Genomic DNA, 21,139 nt, shown 5'->3' on the forward strand with positions numbered 1-21,139 from the left:
GTTTATTTAAGAAAGCAAACTTTATTTGCGAGGATGGGCGATTTTACAAAAAAAAATATTAGGTTATGTGTATTGCAGAAGAGGTGGATAATTTTACTTTTTAATCTTTTTTGTTAACAACCAATATGATGCTAATATGTTGTAGCAAAAGTGCTCAAACAAAAACTGAATATTCTTTTTACCCCCATCAAACATTAATGTACCTTATCTTCACTTTCTTAAAACAAAACTTTTTTTTTTCTTTCCTATGGTCAGAATCACCTTTGGCAAAAAAAAAAAAATGAATAGGGATTATCTTAGGAAGATGACAATATGTAAGGATACAAAGCTATACATACATACATATATATGTTTTTATTTTTTTAAAACTATTTTAAAATTTCAGCATTTTTTTTCTGCAACATTACATCCATCCATTGTTATGTGAATACACTGCAAATAGTCATGAATGAAAATGGGGGGAACATTTGGAATAATGCGTCATAAATGTAATTTTTATTCTTTACTTCAATTTTACATTTTCACCAGTAAATGAGGGGAAAGTACTTGTGTTGAAGTAGTCTGTGAACAACTCCTTGTTGTATTAAGGAGTTACCTTAGTGGAAAATGTCCATATTGATAATGGAGAATTGACCTGAGTTAAGGTGATGTGAAAGCAAGTTAGCTGAACTAACAATTGAGTCCGTTAATCAGTTTCTGAATGGTGACCGGAAGAAATAACCAAAGCTTCAGAGTTCATCTCACCCTGTTTATAGTGTGGGCTGAAATACGGGTAGATCTCATCTCTGAATGAACACTCAGTGAAAGAGTAAATATGGGACCGAGCTGTCACATCGTAAAACGAGACCAAACCTTCCTCCTGGTCCACAAACACCCCCACCTTACTGGGTTTCCTTTCAAGGGAGACACGGGTGGGCGGTGCTGTCATGGCGGCGTAGTTCTCCGCTTCATAATGTACCAGAACCCAGTAACCATTATCTGGGCTCAGCGTCAGTTTCCCTTTATGGTCGGCGCTGCCTCTGGCTACACCTAGATCCCATCCGCTCTTGTTGTTGACCTCCACCTCCCAGTAAGCCTTCCCAGTAGTCAAGCTGTTGAGTCCCAGGACGCTACCAAACACATCAAACCTCTTCGGTGAATCAGCCACTTCCTGGTTTTCTCCTCCGTCTTGCACTTCCTTTCCATCAGGTGAAAGTACGAGACGTCGGTTTGCAGTCTCTGGGTCCAGCTTTATGTCCACTGTTGAAACGTTACAAATAATTTCAGGATGTAAACCATAGCTTTCTTGTGAAAACGTTAAGTAGGTTATATAACACACCTGTGAACCTTTGGAGTCTCTTCAGTTCTGTAAACATAAGAGGACAGTTTTTACTCAACAGTACTCTAACAGTTTCCACTTTCACCAACACAACGACACTTCTTACCAGTGGTGACCAGCTGCTCCAGCTCCTGCTGAATTTCGTTAATCATGGTTGTTGTGATTCCTCTCACGGAACCAAAAGCCAGTGAAGTGTCAAGTTTTACATCATTCCAGTTTTTCATATCATCCCGGATGGAAATTGACGGGTACCTCTGTAGAGGGTTGGACGAAAACATGCAAAGAAAACACAGTCAAGATGAAAATGACTGTGTTGTAGACCACACTAACTCAAAAACAATATTTCCAGACCCTAGACCTGTAGGAAATGGATGTGATCCTCAAGCGCAGATATGTTGTCCAGTTCAGCGATTGTCATCTCAAGTCTGTCGATCTCAGCTTCCAATTCGTCTTTGAGATCTTTCGCTTCTTTTTCAAGCGCATGCCTCCTGTCTCGTAGCGGTTTCACTACTCTTGTATTGGCAGCCTCCACAATGGCAATCACAGCAGCGAACACTGCGTCAATGTCCCACCACTCAAGCTGCTCCTGTAAATGAGTATAACCAGTCACCGTGTTGAAGACGTGTTCTCATTGCAAAAGCCAATTCTACCTCGACTCGAAAACCCTGGAGATTTGAAAGATGCAGCATAAAAATAGTTGCTGGCCGTCAGAGCTTTGGCTGGTAAGTCATTAAAAAATATGCTGCTCCATCATCCTCATACCACTTCCTGCTGTCATCTTCTTATTTTCCATCCAGTTGTTGATCACATGACTTGTGTGGTGTGGGAAAAAAAGTGTTTCCATTGCAGTTTTGGCAAATACCAAAACACTTGAGTTTTTTTGTTTTGTTTTTTTATTGGCGTATTTCACTTTAAAAAAATTATTTTTGTAATTCCAATTTGCGCAATTTTAAGATCAATGGAAACACAACTAGTGCCTGTGTAATTGCATATTTTAATGAACTGGTGTGATTGGGTGACCCATCAAGGATCACAGACGTTGGCCTGTTCTGAATACCTTGCAACTCTTCAGAGCCCCGCTGATCTCCACCATCTTTGTTTTTCTCATCACGACTCTTTGCTGTAATGTCGTCTTGGTCCACTCAAGTTCAGCCTACAGGTACAGAGAGAAAACACTTTCAAAGATTAACATTTCCTTTCTTTCATTCATAAAATGGCGATCGGCTCAGCAGATAAGACAAACAGAATCAGGGAGTTATGGTACCTTCTTCATTTGGCATTCCTCTTCCGTCGAGACAACTTCCTCTTGACCTCCTTCGATACAACGAACACAGATGCATTTCTGCTGCTTTCTGCTGTACAGCTCAAGCGAGCGTCCATGAGTCAGGCAGGCCCGTGCGTCCAAGTTCTTCACCGGTTCCACCAGCTTGTGGCCCTTGAGTCTTTTAGCCGAATAATGATTCTCCAAGTGGGGTGCACAATATGAGGCGAGACACACAAGGCAGGACTTCTCAGCCTTCAGCTTCGGTTCAGTGCAGATATCACAAGCAACTTCCCCAACCGTGGCACGCTCTACACTTTTTGTGCTCTTCATCTTTCGGGCGATATCTTCCAGCAGAATGTTGACATCAGGGATTTTCTCTCAATTGTTTGGGCAACGAACGTGTATAGTTTTAATCTGACCAGGTGTAATGTTCTAGGCTCGTTCTGCAGGACTCACGAGTGTTGTGGTAGAGCCGTCCTTTAGAGGTGGACACAATGTCTGTTTCAAAAAAAGGTCACATAGTTAAGATAAACTCTGTTCACTTTTTTGGAATCAAATAGAAAGTTGCATCAAAAAAAACCAAACAATTGTTTCATTGATAATTCATCGAGTCTTGGAGTTTATGCCTCACCAGCAACGTCCACTACATTTCTGAATCCAACAAGCAATTATTAAAAAGGCATCAAGTGGTCTTGGTTCAAAAGTGAACATTAATACCTTTGCTTTCTTTCCTTCCCACAAAGTGTTTTTGAGAAAGAAATAAAAAATAGGAGTGCTCACTCACACAGTATTAAGTTTAGGTTTCACTGTAATTCTTCTACATTTTCAAATCATTCGACTCGATCATCTTTTATGTGCAGGTCCAGTTGTTTATTCATTGCATATGCATTTTTTTCAGACTTCTAAATTCACTTTTTAAATGCAGAACAGTCATTTCCTAAAAGTAACAATTCTCTGTATATCTACAAGCAATGAGTTTATGCACCTGGATCTTAACCTAGAGTCCTAAACCTCATTACAGTTTATAATGTTAAGCCCATCATGGTGGTAAACCTGTCGTGTGAATTGCCCTCTATGGAGAGAGAACAATCATAGGGTTTCTAGTTCACGATTGAAAAATAATTGCCCAACTACTGACACGCTGCCCTGCACTGTAAAATCAACACTCGCTGCTAAAAATGTGGAACAGGGTGTCAGCGTTAATCATATCCTCACAAGAAGCAAACACAATGACTGATATGTGCGTAAATACTGCATATCCACAGACTTTTACCTTTGGGATGCAACTTTTGGACTTCCTTCCTTCCTGCGTGGGTTTCATTTCTGATCAAAAGTCCAGCCGGACTCTTTAATTGCGAGAGCAAGGCTGGCACAAAAATAAATACTGGAATTATCTGTTTGCACGTGGTGGGGCGTGTTGCGTGTTGAGCCACAGATAAGACTCTGTGAGGGGCATTGATGGGCTCCAGAATGAGGGTCCATGGTTACAGAGTGTGTGCTGCTCAGTAGTGAAGCCTGTTTGACTTTAAAACGAGGTGTAAAGCGTCATTCGTCATTTTCAAGCCAAAACGGAAGGTGAAACACCAATGATAAACATCTGTATTGACAAAAACAGCACCATGGTTTTATTTTTCATTTCTGACTGAGCCACGCAGCTTCATCACAGCATTCAGTCCAAGTTTGTCACTTTAATGTCACATCTTTTAAAAAAATAGAAAATAGCCGAGTCATTGGGTTTAAATAGGTGTTGACAACATTGAAAATAATCAAAGTTAAAAATAGAAATATCATGCACATGGCTAAAGAAGTGCTAGGCTAAGGATTTGAAATATTCCTTAAAACAATCATTTCTTTGAGATTGTTTACTTGTTCTGCTGGGTAATTAACTTCTTGCTCTTATTTTTGATTTTTAAAGGAAAAGGTGATGAAAAGTAAGTGTAAAAAACAACAACTTCCAAAACTGTTTATGTGCTACATTTAGCACAGAAAGCTAAAAGTAGCAGTAAGATCTTAAAAAAAATTAAAAAATCTTTGTTGTTTTTTTTCACCTCAAATTGACTCTCCATAAAACATGGGTCAGTGTGGACAGGATCAAATATTAGTTGTACTGTACACTGATCAGGTCTGGATGTAAGACTTATTTTACTTACTGCTTTTCAAATCGACTGATAATCACTTCAGCATACTGTTTCTAATTTCATTGTATATTTAAACAGGCCAATGACTGGGGTTTTTAGAAAAATGTGTGCAAACTATAAACATTCCTTCCTTATTTTCTGTGCAGATATACTAATGAAATTTAAATGAGATTCACATGACTGCTATCAATCTGGGTAGATGTACCTCAGACCACAGAATAAAACATCAACTTTGTTTTCTTGCTCTTTGTAAGGCAAGCCACACTCTAAATATGACCAAGAATTGCCTGTATTTGTACTTCATCTCTTTGGTTTTTATTTCCCTGTCAGTCACTGCAGTAGTTTATATCACAAGCGAGACACAAGTGAGTCTTCTTTATCTCCTTTAATAAAAAAAATTCAAATAAAACGTGAACATCTAAACACGACACTCAAAAATACCGGTTTCACTAGCTGTTTTAAAAGGAACAATTATGCAAAAATACTAAGCAACTAGTTATATTAATAAATGCAATTTCTTAATTCCACCCAAATGAATATAAAATACCAAGCCATAAAGAACGTATTGAAAAAAAAAATACTCTATAGGGTGCCTTATCAGGTTTACTTTGTGATTCAGAGCTATCAACTTACTGAGTTGGAGTAAAACTGGAAAAAATGTGGATTCCCATGAATTTTACACTGCATTAGAAAAACAGATTCAAATTAAAGTTTTGCTGACAATAATCTGGAAGTGTTGATCTAACAACAATTACCACCACATGACTAACCCTAACCCCTAACCCAAACTGTATTTGACTCCAGAAATGCCAGATATTGTCATGAATTGCGTTGTAGATGGTGAAGCAGGACGCTTGGAGACCCCAACTGAGGTGAATAATGATGATTTGAAGATAAATAATCCAGAAATGCACAGTCCAAACACCTGGCAGCACGGCTGAGCGGAAGCCAGGGCTGAACGCTGGTAGCAACAGGTGAACGCAGTGGACAGAACGATAGTCTAGACAGATTGACCCAGCAAACGACAAGGACACAGAGACACAGGTGACATTAAATACACAGGAGGTAGTCAGGGAACGAGACACACCTGGGCACTAATCAAGGGGAAGACAGAACAACACAGAGACACAGGAAACTCGAAATAAATACACAGAAAAACACATATCATGACAGTACCCCCCCCCCCCTCAAGGGCGGCTCCAAGACGCCCAAAAAAACACAAGGGTGGGCGGAGGGGCGCTGGATGGGGGGCCAGAGTCCAGAACAACAATAAACAACCCATCAAGGTGGGCGGAGGCACAGGAAGGGCTAGAGTCCAAACAACAAAAGGAACCAGCCCAACCAGGGTGGGCGGAGACGCAGGAGGCGGAACCCATGGGGAATGTCCGGTGGGCATCCGCGGCGCTGAAGGCAGGAACCACGGGGGAGGTCTGGAGGACGTCCGCGGCGCTGAAGGCAGGAACCACAGGGGAGGTCCGGAGGATGTCTGCGGCGCAGGGGCGCTTGGAGGCGGTTCCGGTGGGCAACGTCGGCGCAGGGGCGCTCTGGGGCCACCAGGAGGTGGCGGCAAGGAGTCTCTGGGAGGCTGAGGCTCGGGAGGGACACTAGGAGGCTGAGACTCAGACGGAGCGTTGGGGAACAATGAAGGGCCACTAGGGGACAACGAAGGAACACAGGGGCCACTAGGGGACAATGAAGGGACAATGGGAGCACTAGAGGGTGACAAAGAAACACTAGGGGCACTAGGGAGCTCGGGAGGAACACTAGGGAACTCAGAAGGGGGACTACGAAGCTCAGAGGGGACGCTAGGAAACTCAGAGGGGATGCTAGGAAGCTCGAAGGGGGCTGAGAACCCACTTGGGTGAACCCCGCCTCTCGCCCGGAACGTTAGCTGGCATCAGCAGCCCTCCCAACCCCACTAGGGACAAGGGTGTTAGAAAATTGATGGATGGATTCATATAAAACTATATTGAATGAGTCAGTTTTATGAATTTTTATCTTGAATATTTTTCAGTTTAAAAAAGTTTACAGTACAAAAGAAAATAAAAGTACATCCAATTACTTCCAGTGGTTTACACGCAAGAGCTAACAATGGTTTGTTTTGAGTAGGAAAGGATGAAAGTAGGCGTGGTTTAGCTAGTTAGCGTGTGTGTCCTCATTTAAAAATTGTTTTAGTAGCTTAGCTAGTTTTATTGAAAACTTGAAACATGTAAGTGGTTTTAAGTGTAATGGCAAACATCTTACTTCTTTCTTTCTTACTTAATTTAACAAAAAATTTCCCCATTAATTTCTTTGTGGCAATTTATTATGATTTTTTCCCCCCAGTCTTCTGCTGAACAAATTCAAGTTTTGAAATCACTCACATCCACTGGAATGGTTAAACACAAATGGAAGTCAAACACTTTCATTCTTCATCAAATTCAAAGTAATTTCCAGTAGAAATAACCATAGCCTCAGAGTTCGTCTCTTCCTGTTTCACGTGTGGGCTGAGATACGGGTGGAGCTCGTCTTTGAACAAACACTCGGTGAATGAGTAGATGTGAGATTTTGCTGTTACGTCGTAGAAGGACAAAAGACCTTCCTCGTAGTCCACAAACACCCCGACTTTATCAGGTTTCTCATCAAGGGAGACACGGGTGGGTGGTGCTGTCATGGCGGCGTAGTTGTCCGCTTCATAATGTACCAGAACCCAGTAACCGTTTTCTGGGCTCAGCGTCAGATTCCCTCTACGGTCGGCGCTGCCTCTGGCTACACCTAGATCCCATCCGCTCTTGTTGTTGACCTCCACCTCCCAGTAAGCCTTCCCAGTAGTCAAGCTGTTGAGTCCCAGGACGCTACCAAACACATCAAACCTCTCAGGAGAATCAGCCACTTCCTGGTTTTCTCCTCCATCTTGTACTTTCTTCCCATCAGGTGAAAGTACGAGGCGTTGGTGTGCGGTCTCTGGGTCCAGCTTTATGTCCACTGTTAAGATCAAATTGAAAATATGTTATGAGGTCAGTAGTTGCATTTCCATTACAGATGTGCACAAAACTGCAATATTCCACTAAATTTTTTCCGAAATGTCAAATCACGCAATTAAGCAGTCAATGAAGATGCAGATATTGTCATTAATTTCAAGACACCTTTAGGGGAAAAAAGTCAAACATGTTACGTACCAGAAAACGTTGGAAGTCTTTTGAGTTCTGCAAAGAGAAAATCAAGTTTTTCCATCAACTCTAGCCATTCTTGTTCTTATTACTATCCCACAATAAAGTCAACTCTCACCAGTGGAGTCCAGCTTCTCCAGCTCCTGCTGAATTTTTTTAACCATGGTTGTTGTAGTTTCTCTCATGGAGCCAAAAGACAGGCTGGTGTCAAGTTCAACATCCGTCCAGTCGGTCATGTCATCATTATCTGACAGAGACGGGTATCTCTGAACAGACACAAAAAAAGACAGATTACCTAACAGACTTCAAAGCATCAAAGCTTCCTAGACGTACTTCTTTTTAACATAAATCATTGATAATGACTTTGCAAACCGGTTTACATTCTAAAGTGATTTTCCTCCAACCTGTAAGAAAAGAATGTGATCTTCTAGTGATGAGATATCGTCTAGTTCTGAGATTGTTTTCTCAATTTTGTTGATTTCGCCTTCCAGCTCATCGTTCAGGTTTTTGGCTTCTTTTTCCATTGCCTCCCTTCTGCTCTTTAGTGGCTGAAGAGCTTTCTTCTGGGCTGCCTCCACAATGGCAATCAGCGCTGTGAAAACCGCTTCGATATCCCACCACTCGTTTTCAATCAGGTCCTGGAAACGAGACAAATGATTTCAAAAGCTGCTTTTAGCTCGCCTTTTTTCACTATCATCTGCCGATGCTTTTCTGTGGCATTTGTTGCTTTTGGTAAATAATGTTCCAGTGTTGCAATTTCTACGCATCTGGGGTCTCGTTTATAAAACACTGCGTAGGATCAATAGCAAAATGTACCTATGCCCAAAAGCCAAAAGTGGTGTACACCAAAAAAACGTTTGAATGTGGGCGTGCAGAGGGCAGACCATGAGGCAAAGCTGTGATTTATAAAGAGGAAGCTGCTTTCTACTGAGCATGTTTTGCAAATCTCAATTTCGTATTTCTTCTTTCGGCATATGGCCGTCGTTGACTTTTTGAGTAAATAAGTGAATAACTTTGGCCTAATTTGCATGAAAACTTCTGGTTTCCGCTCTGACCTGCTTTTAGACCCACATCTGATACAAAATTAGCCTAAATGTTTTATTTAGCATTTAGGCTAATTCTAAATCCCAGTATGTTCAGACTGAGGCAGACCTTTCTGAGAGAGATTGGTTTTTGTTTTTTATTCAGAGCTCAATTAGGGTTTTAACAAAATGGCGGAGGAAAGATGCAAGATTTGATCACGTTGACTTTTTATGGTTTCTTTTCTCTGACCTGTATTACCAGCTAAAATGCCTCTTGTGGTAAACTTTAATAAATATGACAGTCTAAAATAAAGTGAATTCTCTGACATTTCAGCTATGAAGAAGAGTTAGTATTAGATCCTTGACTGAAGATTTTTGCTCCAACAAGCTCTAGATTTTTGGTAATTTTTTCTTGAACGGCTTTTACTTTGGCACTGGTCCTTTAGTTACAGTTGGCTCTTGTACCTACCTTGCAATCCTTGAGAGCTTTGTTTATCTCATCCATCTTCGTCTTTCTTATTCCAATTCTGTCTTCTAAGTCCTTCTTGGTGTTCTCCAGTTCAGTCTGTAAAAGACAACAAGCAGGCACATTTTCAATGTTTCAGCCTATATTTGCTAAATTTAGCTACTGTTTAACAGTAGCTTGTGTCTCTTAAACCTTCTTTAGAAAATGCAGAAAGGTCTAAATATGTAAAAGGTTGTAGATCAGGGGTCTCAAACTCCAGTCCTCGAGGGCCACAGTCCTGCAACTTTTAGATGTGCCTCTGCTGCACCACACCTGAATAGAATAATTAGGTCATTAGCAAGGCTCAGAGAACTGATCTACACAAGGAGGAGGCAATTAAGCCATTTCATTCCAGTGTTTTGTACCTGTGGCACATCTAAAAACTGTAGGTCTGCGGCCCTCAAGGATTGGAGTTTGAGACCCCTGTTGTAGATGAATGAATCAGGACGTTCAGATCACCTTCTTCTTGAGCCATTCCTCTTCCATGGAGACCACTTCATCCTGACCTCCTTCCATACATCGAACACAGATGCTCCTCTGCTGATTCCTGCTGTACAGCTCAAGCGGGCGTCCGTGGACTAGGCAGGCCCTTTCATCCAAGTTCTCCACTGGTTCCACCAGCTTGTGGCCCTTCAGCCTTGGATTCGAATGGTTCTCCAAGTGGTCTGGGCAATACGAGGCGAGACACACAAGGCAGGACTTTGTCGCCTTCTGCTTCGGCTCCTTGCAGATGTCGCACGGTACCTCCCCGGGCGCCCCCGAACTCCTGTTGCTAATCGTGCTTTTCATCTGCGTGGCGATGTCTCTTAGCACAATGCTAACATCTGGAGGTTTGTTGAGGTGTTTTTTGCAAAGCGGACACATGTCGTTCACCCGATACGGGGAGATGCTGAGCTCTAGGCACGTCCTGCAGAAAGAGTGACCACAAGGCGTCGTGACCGGGTCGGTAAATATATCCATGCAGATGGAGCAGGTTAGATTCTTCTCCAGCGTGGAGTCACTGTTTGGAACAGAGTCAGCGGCCATGTCTGCTTAAAGAAAATATCTCAGTTAAGTTAAAGCTTCCCAACATTTGAAATCTTTTTAAAGGACATCCTTTGTTTTTGCTAATGAATAAAAACCATCTCATATCTACAGAAGAGTTTGGCCGCTAAAGCTAGGGGGGAAAAAAATACAGGAGCAGCATCTTGGTATAACAGTTCCTTGTTATGAGAAACTCACGAGATGTAAAACTCGTAAGTTTTCTATCTCAGTATAACGACACTTGTGTCTCATCAAAACCAAAATGTGTTCTCGTCTTGAATGAAAAAATTGATGAAGATGTTTGATCAACGGTGGTGGGTACGCTTCAGCTAATGCATTCGATTTTCTTTTTTCCCTTCGTTTAGCGCGTTAGCCTTTTTGCTAGCTTTGAAAATCTTTAGCAAACGTTGCATTCCCTAAATGGTTTCTTCTGGTAGGTGTGTAATAACTAGTTTGACCCTGTTGAGGGCGACATGCCATGCTGTAACACCCTTCATTGGTACGTTGTTGGTATCTAAATGGTTCATTGTAGCACATTAGCATTAGCTTCCATTGTTGTGGTGTTTTACTTATGGTCAAACTAATGCCTGTGATTATAAGAGTTAGCACATCTAGCTTTTTAGTTAGTGCTGCCAACCACAGTTGGTCATCATTTTGTTATTTATTTTTAAGCCCTGTTTTTTTTTTTTTTGTTTATTTATGTTTTTTGTCTTTTACAACATTTCAAAAATGCAGACATTTCTGTTGACCATTTTTGGTATTTATGTTCATTTCTGAAGAGGACCCCAAACTTTCATGTCCCAACCCAAACGTTGCGTAATAAACTGTTATTGAATATTGGCTTAAACAAATCTATATATGTTTTTAAACCCTCCCCTCAAGAAAGCGCCCACTTTCCCATCTGAAATTTAGCTAAATTAAAGCTAAAATAATACACAGCTGTAGCTGGAAAATGTAAGCAGGGTTGCCATATTTCTAAGTCTTGCCACACACTGGACACTGGGACTTTGACTAGACCATTTTAACTGGATGTATGTTTAGAGTGGTAATAACAATAACATAAAGGAAACTTCCAGCTCAGCTTCAGGTCTACTGCCTCAAGCAGGTGTTGCTGCTGAAGAAAATCATCCCCACAGTATGATGCTGCCACCATCAAGTTCAGTGAAAGTTTTCTTCCGATATGTTTCAGTGTCCTCAATAAAGTTCTATGGAAAACTGGGCTTGGGTTGGAAAATGTACAGAAAATTTCATTTGTAAAAGGACAAAATGTAGAAAAAATTGACTGGTGTGTCAATCTAATTTTTCTTCACTTATTATTATTATTATTTTTAGCATTTTGATTAACACACTGACTTGCCTGCAATGTTTACTAATCAAGATTGAATTGGAATACATGCATTGAGATCCGATTGGATTTTACTAACTGTACATTTCTGTGTACAAATTATGCATCAACTGAATTGAATTTCTCCTTTATTAAAGCTTTCATGGTTTAAATCATTAATAATTACCAACATGCTGCATGTAAGCACTGTTTGCGGCCTGAAAAGCTGTGGAACTGTCAGTAAGCGTAAACAGACGAGGTTCAAAGGTCACTGATAAACAGTCGGCTGTAGTTGTGCAACTTTTTATGATATTTCGAGCACTTAGTTTGTGATGTATGCTCAGCTGTCTGCCGGCGCTTAGAAGAAATGTTGTTACGCGCCTGCATTCGTCCAAACAATAACAGACGCGAGTGTTACAATTCAGAAAATAAACTGTTCCTGGACTTTTGTATTTGGAATTTGCAATTCATTTTTTCAGCTTTGCATAAGAGACAAATTACTTAATTTTCAACAAATTACAAAAAAAAAATACAATTTACCATTACTTCCTACAAGCTGATGAAAGTGACTGTGCAAACTAGCACACCTCACGCTTTCATGCATTATGGTTTTACAGCTCATCACTGTGTGTCACTCCCATTGTGTGATCATAACACAGAGTTATAAAAGCATGCAGAATTTTCTGCTTTAAATCAAAGGTCTACGATGAAAAATGTTGCATTTAGAGCAGAAATTTACCTTCAGGTTGCGGAGCGTTCCCTCTGCTCAACGGTTCCTATGCCTACTCCCTCCTAGTGAGAGTGCGTGTCCTTCCCTGTGGACTTCCTCCCTCTGTTAAGTTTCATTTCTGATCAAAAGTACAAACAGGCACCTCCTTTATTCACAGGAGGGAGGCACGCAGCGGAGCAACCGCATCATTTATTTGCATGTGGCTGGGGCGTGCTGGATGTTGTGCAACCGATCAAATCCCTTCATTTGCCCAGAGGTTTTTCACGGGCTGTAGAAGGAAGTTTTATGTTTGAAGTCATCTCTGTTGCTCAGTGTGAATAAAGCTCGTTTGACTGGAAAATCCAAAGAGATCAGAGTGTTTTTGTAAAGTTTCATCTTTCCTTTCTGTTCCAAAAGAGAAAAAAGGGAGGGGGGGGGGACAAACAGTTGTTTGTATGTTTTCTATTACCGTTTCAGTTGCGTGTCGGTCTAGTTTTTGAAAGAATAAAAAAGATGCGCAGAAACGTATTTAAATGTACAACAAATAAATAAACTGCCAATACCTACATTGGTGGAAAACAGACAACTGATTGCAAACATGTTATCGTGTAAAGCTAACTAGCACCGTTTCACGGTACAAAACACTGGAATGAAATGGCTTAATGACCTCCTCCTTGTGTAGATCAGTTCTCCAGAGCCTTAATGACCTAATTATTCTGTTCAGGTGTGGTGCAGCAGAGGCACATCTAAAAGTTGCAGGACTGCGGCCCTCGAGGACTGGAGTTTGAGACCCCTGACCTAAATGCTTTGCTTTTGTTCATAAAATGGCGATCGGCTCAGCAGATAAGACAAACAGAATCAGGGAGTTATGGTACCTTCTTCATTTGGCATTCCTCTTCCGTCGAGACAACTTCCTCTTGACCTCCTTCGATACAACGAACACAGATGCATTTCTGCTGCTTTCTGCTGTACAGCTCAAGCGAGCGTCCATGAGTCAGGCAGGCCCGTGCGTCCAAGTTCTTCACCGGTTCCACCAGCTTGTGGCCCTTGAGTCTTTTAGCTGAATAATGATTCTCCAAGTGGGGTGCACAATATGAGGCGAGACACACAAGGCAGGACTTCTCAGCCTTCAGCTTCGGTTCAGTGCAGACATCACAAGCAGCTTCCCCAACCGTGGCACGCTCTACACTTTTTGTGCTCTTCATTTTTTGGCTGATATCTTCCAGCAGAATATTGACTGAAACACTTCTCAGTAAATGCAAAAATGGATGACAGTCAACCTCGCAGATAATACAAAGTACACATTACCCTTAGGCAAGAAAAAAACAAATCTGACTTTTGTTATAGCAACATTTACTATGTATATAACTTGCTACTGCGCTAATAATGGAGCTAATCTTTCATTTACCCCATTACCATTTTTGGTAACTTTGAAAACATTTCATGCCCTTCTTCCCCCAACTTATTTTTTTATAGATAAATTCCAAAGAACTAATTTACTTGCCGTATTTACGGACTTTTTGTTGAATAAAGTTTGATGTCTCTGTAAAGTCTTGGCTACTGACTATTAACAGAATTGTGTAGTGACCAGTTACATTTACATGAGTAACCTTTTGGAAAAAATTTACTTTTAGAAGTATTTTTGCTATGCTGCCTTTTGTACTGTTACTTGAGGAATCAGAAGTATCGCTCCTCTTACATGAGTGAAGTTTTAGGACCCTCCAACCACTGTGAATAACTTCTCTGAAAAACCTGTAGTTTTTGTTAAAGTTTCATAAGCTTTATATTGAAAACCATTGATCTTGGAAAAATCAGGCAACCTCTCATTTTATTATTTTGTAATAAAGTAACAAAATGAACATTTGATCATTTTGGTCATTAAAATACCAAAATGTCCATGTAACTTTATATTTTGGTCCATCTGATGTGATTTTTAAAGATTAAATGATTGTTTTGATCTGAGTACAATGTTTGGGGACTCTACCAACCTCTGACTGTAGTTAGTTAATTTATTTGTGCTTTTATTTTGAAGTGGGAGAGGAGCCCTCTAGTCCAAACCTTATCCTCGACACCATAAAGTCAAACGTGGCGTTCTCCTTCTGGGTTCTTCTGCTGAGCTAATCTGAGGGCTGCACAAAGTTGGAAGCCTGTAGTTGTGTACTCTACAAAAAGTTGCAAACTTCTGCACATTGCATCTAATTATCTGGTGATCCCACTGTGTGATTTTATTACATAATGTAATGGATGCATTATAGATATACTTCGTCTGTAGGCAATGGCTGTTGGGAAGAAGCAAATTGTTGAACATGCAAAATCAGATTACTGATGGCTTCATTGCTGATGTGGATTAATATTTAATAGCATATTTAAAGTGTTGACCTGAGTACAACTAATAATCTGAAGTAAAAGTTTCAATTTATTATATTTCAACTGAAGTGCGTCCTTACGTCCATTTGTGGCACTTCGAATAAATTTGTGTCGGCCCCCAACTGCAGTTCAAGAATGGTGCAAATTTGTCTCAAGCAGATGGACACTTTTTAAAATGTATTATTATTTATTATTATTTTATATTATTTACTATTTTTGCCATAATAGCACATCATCACATCATCACCAAAATGTCAGGTACAACACAAAATATGTAGTTATTCTTAAACATGTTTTTATGTCACAAACTTGGAGAAAAAGTATTTAAAGAATTCAAAACTGTACAGTTTTTTTTAATGATAGAATAACCAAAGTTCCTGCTGCTTTGTCAAGGGGTCAAGCAAGCAAAGCCGGGGGTCAAAGGGGTCAAATTGCAGCAAAGGAAATAAACATTCAGCATGATTATACAGACACTGCACAAAAATCTGTCAAACTGATAAACAAATTTACAAAAAAAGATTGCATTTATATACTTCTTTCCTTGTTTCTCTAATCCTAAAAGTCTCACCATGTCGTAAAACCAATTGCCCGTTGGGGATAGAAAAGATACCGCGACCCTTGAGCCTAGTTTGCAACTCTCTTTCGTCTATTCACACACAGATTTACACAAACCATCTTAAACTAATTTCCTGGAATGAAATTGTTTCCAAATGTCGACTCTTCCTCGTAAAGCTACAGTTACTATAAATAAAAACACAGTTTTTGTTAACTTGATTTTTAAGCTTTTTCAAATGTTCTTCTCTGATGCATCAAATCATTGAATACCTCTCCTCTACCACTCAAAATTAGGTCTGAATACTCTGACTGAGCAAATATGGAAGACCAAATGCTTCCCTTCCTAATTCGTTTTTTGTGTGCTTTATTTTTGAAATAATCAAAGGCTCAAAGTTGATCTCATATTTCATATGCAGACTGAAATACGGATGAAGCTCGTCTTGGAATGAGCACTTGGAGAACGTGTAGATATGAGACCGGGCTGTGGCGTCGTAGAAGGACACAATGCCTTCTTTATAGTCCACAAACACCCCAATCTTCTTTGGTTTGTCTTTAAAAGAAAGTGAAACAGGTGGAGCTGTCATGGCTGCGTATGCTGTAAATGGCTTGGGTACGTCACACTCTTCAAAATGTACCAGAACCCAGTAGCCGTTATCTGGGTTTAAAGCTGGTCGTCCCCTGCGGTTGGCGCTGCCTCTGGCTACGCCTAGATCCCACCCGGTTGTGCTGCCAACCTCCACCTCCCAGTAGGACTTCCCAGTTGCCAAGGTGTTGAGTCCCAGGACGCTGCCAAGCACATCATATCTCTTTGGAGAGTCTGCCGCTTCCTGGTTTTCTCCTCCGTCTTTCACTTTGCTGCGATCATCAGAGAAAACCAGGCGCCGGTGTGCAGTATCTGGGTCCAGCCTCACGTCCACTGGGAACCCAAAGTCGGAAAAGGAACAAGCGTTTTTCAGAAACGAATCAACAGTTTTTGAGACAGCACGAGAGAAGAAAGTGAAATGTACCTTCAAACTTTGGGAATCTCGTAAGTTCTGTGAAGAGAAAATTTGGTTTTGAGCCATCATATCAATGATTTGGGTTTCATCACTATAAAGTCAGGTCTTACCAATGGTGGCCAGCTTCTCCAGCTGCTGCTGAACATTTTCAATCATTGTTGTCGCGGTTTCTCTCATGGAGCCAAAAGACAGAGTGGTGTCAAGTTCAATGTACTTCCAGTCTTTGGTGACATCCTGGACTGAAAGAGATGGGTACCTCTGGAAAAACAGGTAAAAGAAAACAACAGAGTTAAATTAAGGATCATAACCTCTCTACACAATCAAGAAGAAATGATCGTTTATATACATATCTTGATGAGGATTTTGAAAAGCAATGCAAGCTTCAAAGGTAAAGCTTGCATTCACCTCTGACCTGAAGGAACAGGATGTGATCTTCAAGTGCCGATATATCGTCTAGCTTTGAGATTGTTGTCTCGAGTTTGCTGATTTCATCTTCCAACTCATCTTTGAGGTTTCTTGACTCCTTATTTAACAACCGCAGCTTGTCTTCAAGTGGGCTTAGTGCCTCTGCTTTAGCTGCCTTCACAACTTCGAGCACAGCTGTGAACAGAGCTTCAATATCCCACCACTCTTTCCCAACATGCTCCTAAAAAAAATGAGAAAAATTATGTTTTAAAAATGTCACTTTCCCCCCCCAAATTAACCTGTTTTTATGATGTCACACAAAAGTTTGGTCGCATATCTTTCTTGAGTCAATACTTCCTGGCGATTAATCGCGTGCCGTTAGGAAGCCTGATACACTAACACATACAATAGAGATGACTGAAGACTGGACGATGCCGAGTGCAGTCTGGATTTAATGGTTTAATTAGGATACCATCTTTAGATATTCCTTTTGTTGAGCGAATCTGCTCCGGCACAGAGCAGGCACCAATCCTCTCAGTATGGTATGCTTGAAATTGTGGAGACGGGACGCAGACTGTTCATTCCCCTTTTAGATTTGGCCACGTTTAAGGAAGCCGTGTTGGCGAGTTGGGTAGCAGAATTGAGTGTGGGTTGCGTCTCAAATTCTCTTTGCCGATCCTATTGACTCTTGAATGGTGTTTGAATCAACTAGATGTACTGGGAATTTAACAACTCCAACAGCATGGCACTCGAGCCTCATTCTGATCGCCAGGTTGGCCACACACTGTTGTAGGATGGCGTCCCATCTGATACTTGTCACTGGCATTAAAACCACTACCAAGCAGATTCAAAAGGTGTTCAATGAAGTTATGTTCAGGACTGCAGGCAGACCATTCCTTCATCTTTTCTCCCAAATTCTGAAAAGTTCTGCTCCATAAGGCGAGCATTTATACGGGTTAATAGAATTTGCCCAGGAGGTGTGCAATTTTTCTTTTTCCTTTTTTTTTTTGCGAGTGGCACCTCAGACTTCAACCAAGGGGTTACCTTTTGACCTCTTTTGTTATACTTGTACCTTACAACTCTTCAGAGCTTCATTGATCTCATCAATCTTCGCTTTTCTTGTCATGATTCTCTCTTGCAACTCCGCCTTGGTGTTCTCGATTTGATCCTGTTGAAAACAAGAGCAAATCTTGCCAAACATCGTCTCCGTAATGCTTGGAAAATGTTCCTCTGTGACTTTGACCTCAACTGTTGTTCACCTACACAATTTGGAATTTGTTCAGCATATTGCAGAAACCTATAATCAATACTCATATGTCTTTAAAGAATCAAAACATTTATACCTTCTTCACTTGCCATTCCTCTTCAGCAGAGACAACGTCCCAGTGGTCTCCATCCAAACATTGAGCGCAAACGCATGTTTGTCGCCTCCTGCAGTAAAGCTCGAGCGGGCATCCATGAGTGGGGCAGGCCCTTGAGTCCAGGTTCTCCACAGGTTCCACCAGTTTGTGGCCCTTCAGTCTTTTAGCTGAATAATGGTTCTCCAAGTGAGTCGAACAAAATGAAGCCAGGCACACGAGGCAGGACTTTTCGGCCTTCTTCTTGGGCACCGTGCAGGCGTCACAGCGCACCTCGCCGGCGGCCCCAGTAAACGTCTGACTCAAAGTGTTTTTCACCTCTTGGACAATGTCTCTCAGGACATTATTCACCTTAGGGGCTTTCCTCAGATGCGTCTTGCAAAGAGGACAAGCATAATCAACCTGAAATGAGGCGATGCTGAGCTCCAGGCACCTCATGCAGAACGAATGACCACAAGATGTCGTCACAGGATCGTTAAATGTTTCCATGCAGATGGGGCATGCGAGGTGTCTTTCCAGAAAGCAGTCATCTTTGACGGATTTGGCCGTGGCGGTCATGTCTGCCTAAGTACACCGAAACAAGATCCCCCAATTAGAAAATGTTGGAAGAAACTATTTCTACTTTTGGAATGTTGCAAACAGTAACATACACTGGGACCATTAATAATGACTTTAAAGCACTTTCATACAAAGTGATGAACAGTTACAAGGAAGCACAGATTAAAAACAGATAAAATACCAAAAAAGTAAGACAGAAAATTGAGTTTAAAACTGTGACAGAAGTAAACAAGTAGATTTTTAAGCTAACTTTCCTGCCTCATGTCCTGAGGGAGGTTGTGCTACAGAAATGGGGCATGAAAGGAGACGGCGCGCTCGCCAACAGGTTTTTCTCTCACTGGAGGGATTTTTAAAAGGCCAGTGCCTTGTGATCCGAGAGCAAAAGGTCAGAGAGATAAGAGGGTGCCAATCCGTTTAAAGCCTTGTAGATGAGCAACTAGATCTTGTAGCCTGCTCGAGCCCGACAAGGCAGCCAATGAAAGGATGTGCGCAAATTTGTTGTTTTTAGGCAGAACACCAGCAGCTGCATTCAGAACTGTCTGCAACCCCCTAAAATATTTTTTTGCAACCCAGAGTAAAGGGCAGTGCAATAACCAGTAATGATCAGTCAAGGTAGTGTATGTGTTACACTTACATTGGCTGATGTCTTTCATATTAACAATCCTATTAGAAGTATTTTGCCAACATTCAGTGATCGGAATAAGGTCTGGTTTGTGAAGGTTGTATAATAAACTTGATATATTGACTCATTTTGAGGTAGGCTGTGCAACAACAATACATTTACGACATTTTGAAGGTGTTCTACCACAGATTTACCAGAATAGTCGACACATGGCTGGGTGTACCCCATGACTGCTGAGAGCTCCCATCCACCTGTCTCTAATGGACAGGTGGATGTTTCAAATATCGAACAGCTCCTTTTACATTTGGTTTGTAAATGTAAGAAGTAACGGAATGCAAATGAGTAATATTGCAATTTAGGTCAAATGGAAAAATCTGTATGTGGTTCAAGTACGCAACATTGACTGAAGAATAAGAATAAATAGTTAATGAATAGGAGATAACTGGTTATTTAAAGACCAATTTATTTTATTTTTTTAAAAAGGCCCATAGGATTGCGCAACAAAGTGATTTTGTAATATTTAGTTGTATCTAAAACACTGATTAAATAAAGCACTGCTTGTTGTAAAACAAAATGTCACAGGTCAGTTTCAAAATCCTTGTTTGAGCGCCACTTGCATCTAAAAAACAGTTCATTGTTGAGACTAGAGAATTAGTCCTTTTCCTGTTGTGCCTAATGTCGCCAATTCACATCATAGCTAAATTTACACCAAGTGTAGGTACAATGTTGAAATTAAACATCTCCATTTAATTTAACATAACTGGAAACAGAATCACAATTTGTTGTTATATATTTGAATTTAAATTCAGGCTCTTATGGCGTAACCATGTCACCTGCTGCCAGAATAAATATCAGAGAAGTCACAGATGCCTGGACCATTCTTCTAGTCCTTGAAGACAGTTTTTAATTATGATTGCTGTTTTTAAGATATCTTTGTGGGAAAACCTTTTCTGCCGTTTAGTTAAAAATGTGCTGGCTGAAATAAAGTGGCTGTCTGTGACTTTTTAGTTGGATTTGGGGAGAAATAAAAGTTATATTCCGTTATTTCATCCAAATCAACTAGATGAGTAGCTGATTTGTAAGCTGTGGTGACACAGACGTTCATTTCTACATTGTATAAAATTCTGTTTAAATAACTTTCCTTCACTTTCTTAATAAAAAAAACAACAAGCAAACAAAGCTCTTCAACCCAGTTATTGGGAAAAAAAGTACCTTTTCACTTTTCTGGCATTTTCTGGCTCCTAATTATGGCTGTTAGCAGTAAAATGTTTCTGTTTTTTATTTATTTTAATTTTAAGATCCCAAAAGTGAACTGTGTGGTCCCTGAGTGTGGTGGTTTGGCTGGTTGTCGTGCTGAGAGACTGAACAAAACGGAAGTATTCAAAGCAACACAGATTTTTATGCAGCAAATCTCTTGATTCTTTGGGAAACAGAAGAGAATTTCTTTTTGAACCACATGCACTGAGCGTGAAAAGATTAACTACACACAAGTCTCAAATAAAAGAAAGCTACATGTTCCAAAACGAGTGTTAGAAAAGATTAAACGCAAGAAGTTTACAAAAGCAGAAGTACAAGATCTAGAGCAGAGGTTTACCTTCAGGTTGCTGAGCCGTTAGCAGGTTGCTGAGCCGGTGTCTGTTTCCTTCTGACTTCCTACTTGTGTTAAGTTTCAGTTCTATGTAAAAGGTAAATTCAAGCACCTCCTTTATTTTAGAGACAGAAGCTGGTACACAACCGAGCCATCGTCATTTATTTGCATGTTGCTGGGTGTTGCCTGGAGGTAATGTGTACAGTCCTGTGAGTATGAAACCCGTTCCACGGAAA

The 21,139-nt window shown here is 40.7% G+C and overlaps 2 protein-coding genes across 6 annotated transcripts; both read right to left on the reverse strand.

The window, feature by feature from the left end:
- Position 1: 1 nt before the first annotated feature.
- On the reverse strand, positions 2-12,602 carry LOC116732810 (E3 ubiquitin-protein ligase TRIM21-like). Of its 5 annotated transcripts, none has more exons than XM_032583288.1 (7): positions 12,483-12,602; positions 9,856-10,424; positions 9,361-9,456; positions 8,274-8,507; positions 7,988-8,135; positions 1,319-1,345; positions 2-1,239 (listed from the first exon to the last, which is right to left on the reverse strand). In XM_032583288.1, exons 2-7 carry the CDS (start codon positions 10,420-10,422, stop codon positions 686-688), a joined length of 1,626 nt encoding a protein of 541 aa, XP_032439179.1. In that variant the 5' UTR covers positions 10,423-10,424; positions 12,483-12,602; the 3' UTR covers positions 2-685. The 5 variants fall into 5 exon arrangements, with proteins under 5 accessions (XP_032439179.1, XP_032439181.1, XP_032439176.1 ...); XM_032583290.1 differs by lacking the exons at positions 7,988-8,135; positions 8,274-8,507; positions 9,361-9,456; positions 9,856-10,424; positions 12,483-12,602 and adding exons at positions 1,425-1,572; positions 1,677-1,904; positions 2,376-2,471; positions 2,583-3,080; positions 3,856-5,839; XM_032583285.1 differs by lacking the exons at positions 2-1,239; positions 1,319-1,345 and adding exons at positions 6,699-7,684; positions 7,879-7,905.
- Positions 12,603-15,140: 2,538 nt separating this feature from the next.
- LOC116733394 (E3 ubiquitin-protein ligase TRIM11-like) lies at positions 15,141-21,060 on the reverse strand. Its single transcript, XM_032584228.1, has 7 exons — positions 20,910-21,060; positions 18,121-18,699; positions 17,850-17,945; positions 16,785-17,018; positions 16,483-16,630; positions 16,382-16,408; positions 15,141-16,290 (listed from the first exon to the last, which is right to left on the reverse strand). The coding sequence occupies exons 2-7, from the start codon at positions 18,691-18,693 to the stop codon at positions 15,665-15,667; spliced, it is 1,704 nt and encodes a 567-aa protein (XP_032440119.1). The 5' UTR covers positions 18,694-18,699; positions 20,910-21,060; the 3' UTR covers positions 15,141-15,664.
- Between the last annotated feature and the right edge of the window lie 79 nt (positions 21,061-21,139).

This window comes from Xiphophorus hellerii, chromosome 14 (genome assembly GCF_003331165.1).
Source record: "Xiphophorus hellerii strain 12219 chromosome 14, Xiphophorus_hellerii-4.1, whole genome shotgun sequence".
Classification (NCBI taxonomy): Eukaryota; Metazoa; Chordata; class Actinopteri; order Cyprinodontiformes; family Poeciliidae; genus Xiphophorus; species Xiphophorus hellerii.

What these genes read in the sequence shown, in the direction of transcription:
- LOC116732810 (XM_032583285.1), bottom strand. Translation starts at nt 10,422, where the DNA reads ATGGCCGCTGACTCTGTTCCAAACAGTGACTCCACGCTGGAGAAGAAT. An exon ending in AGGAATGGCTCAAGAAGAAG is followed by an intron (nt 9,457 to 9,855) that starts GTGATCTGAACG and finishes TGTCTTTTACAG; the next exon opens with ACTGAACTGGAGAACACCAA. An exon ending in ATCACATTCTTTTCTTACAG is followed by an intron (nt 8,136 to 8,273) that starts GTTGGAGGAAAA and finishes GTGTCTGTTCAG; the next exon opens with AGATACCCGTCTCTGTCAGA.
- LOC116733394 (XM_032584228.1), bottom strand. Translation starts at nt 18,693, where the DNA reads ATGACCGCCACGGCCAAATCCGTCAAAGATGACTGCTTTCTGGAAAGA. An exon ending in AGGAATGGCAAGTGAAGAAG is followed by an intron (nt 17,946 to 18,120) that starts GTATAAATGTTT and finishes TGTTTTCAACAG; the next exon opens with GATCAAATCGAGAACACCAA. An exon ending in ATCACATCCTGTTCCTTCAG is followed by an intron (nt 16,631 to 16,784) that starts GTCAGAGGTGAA and finishes CTGTTTTTCCAG; the next exon opens with AGGTACCCATCTCTTTCAGT.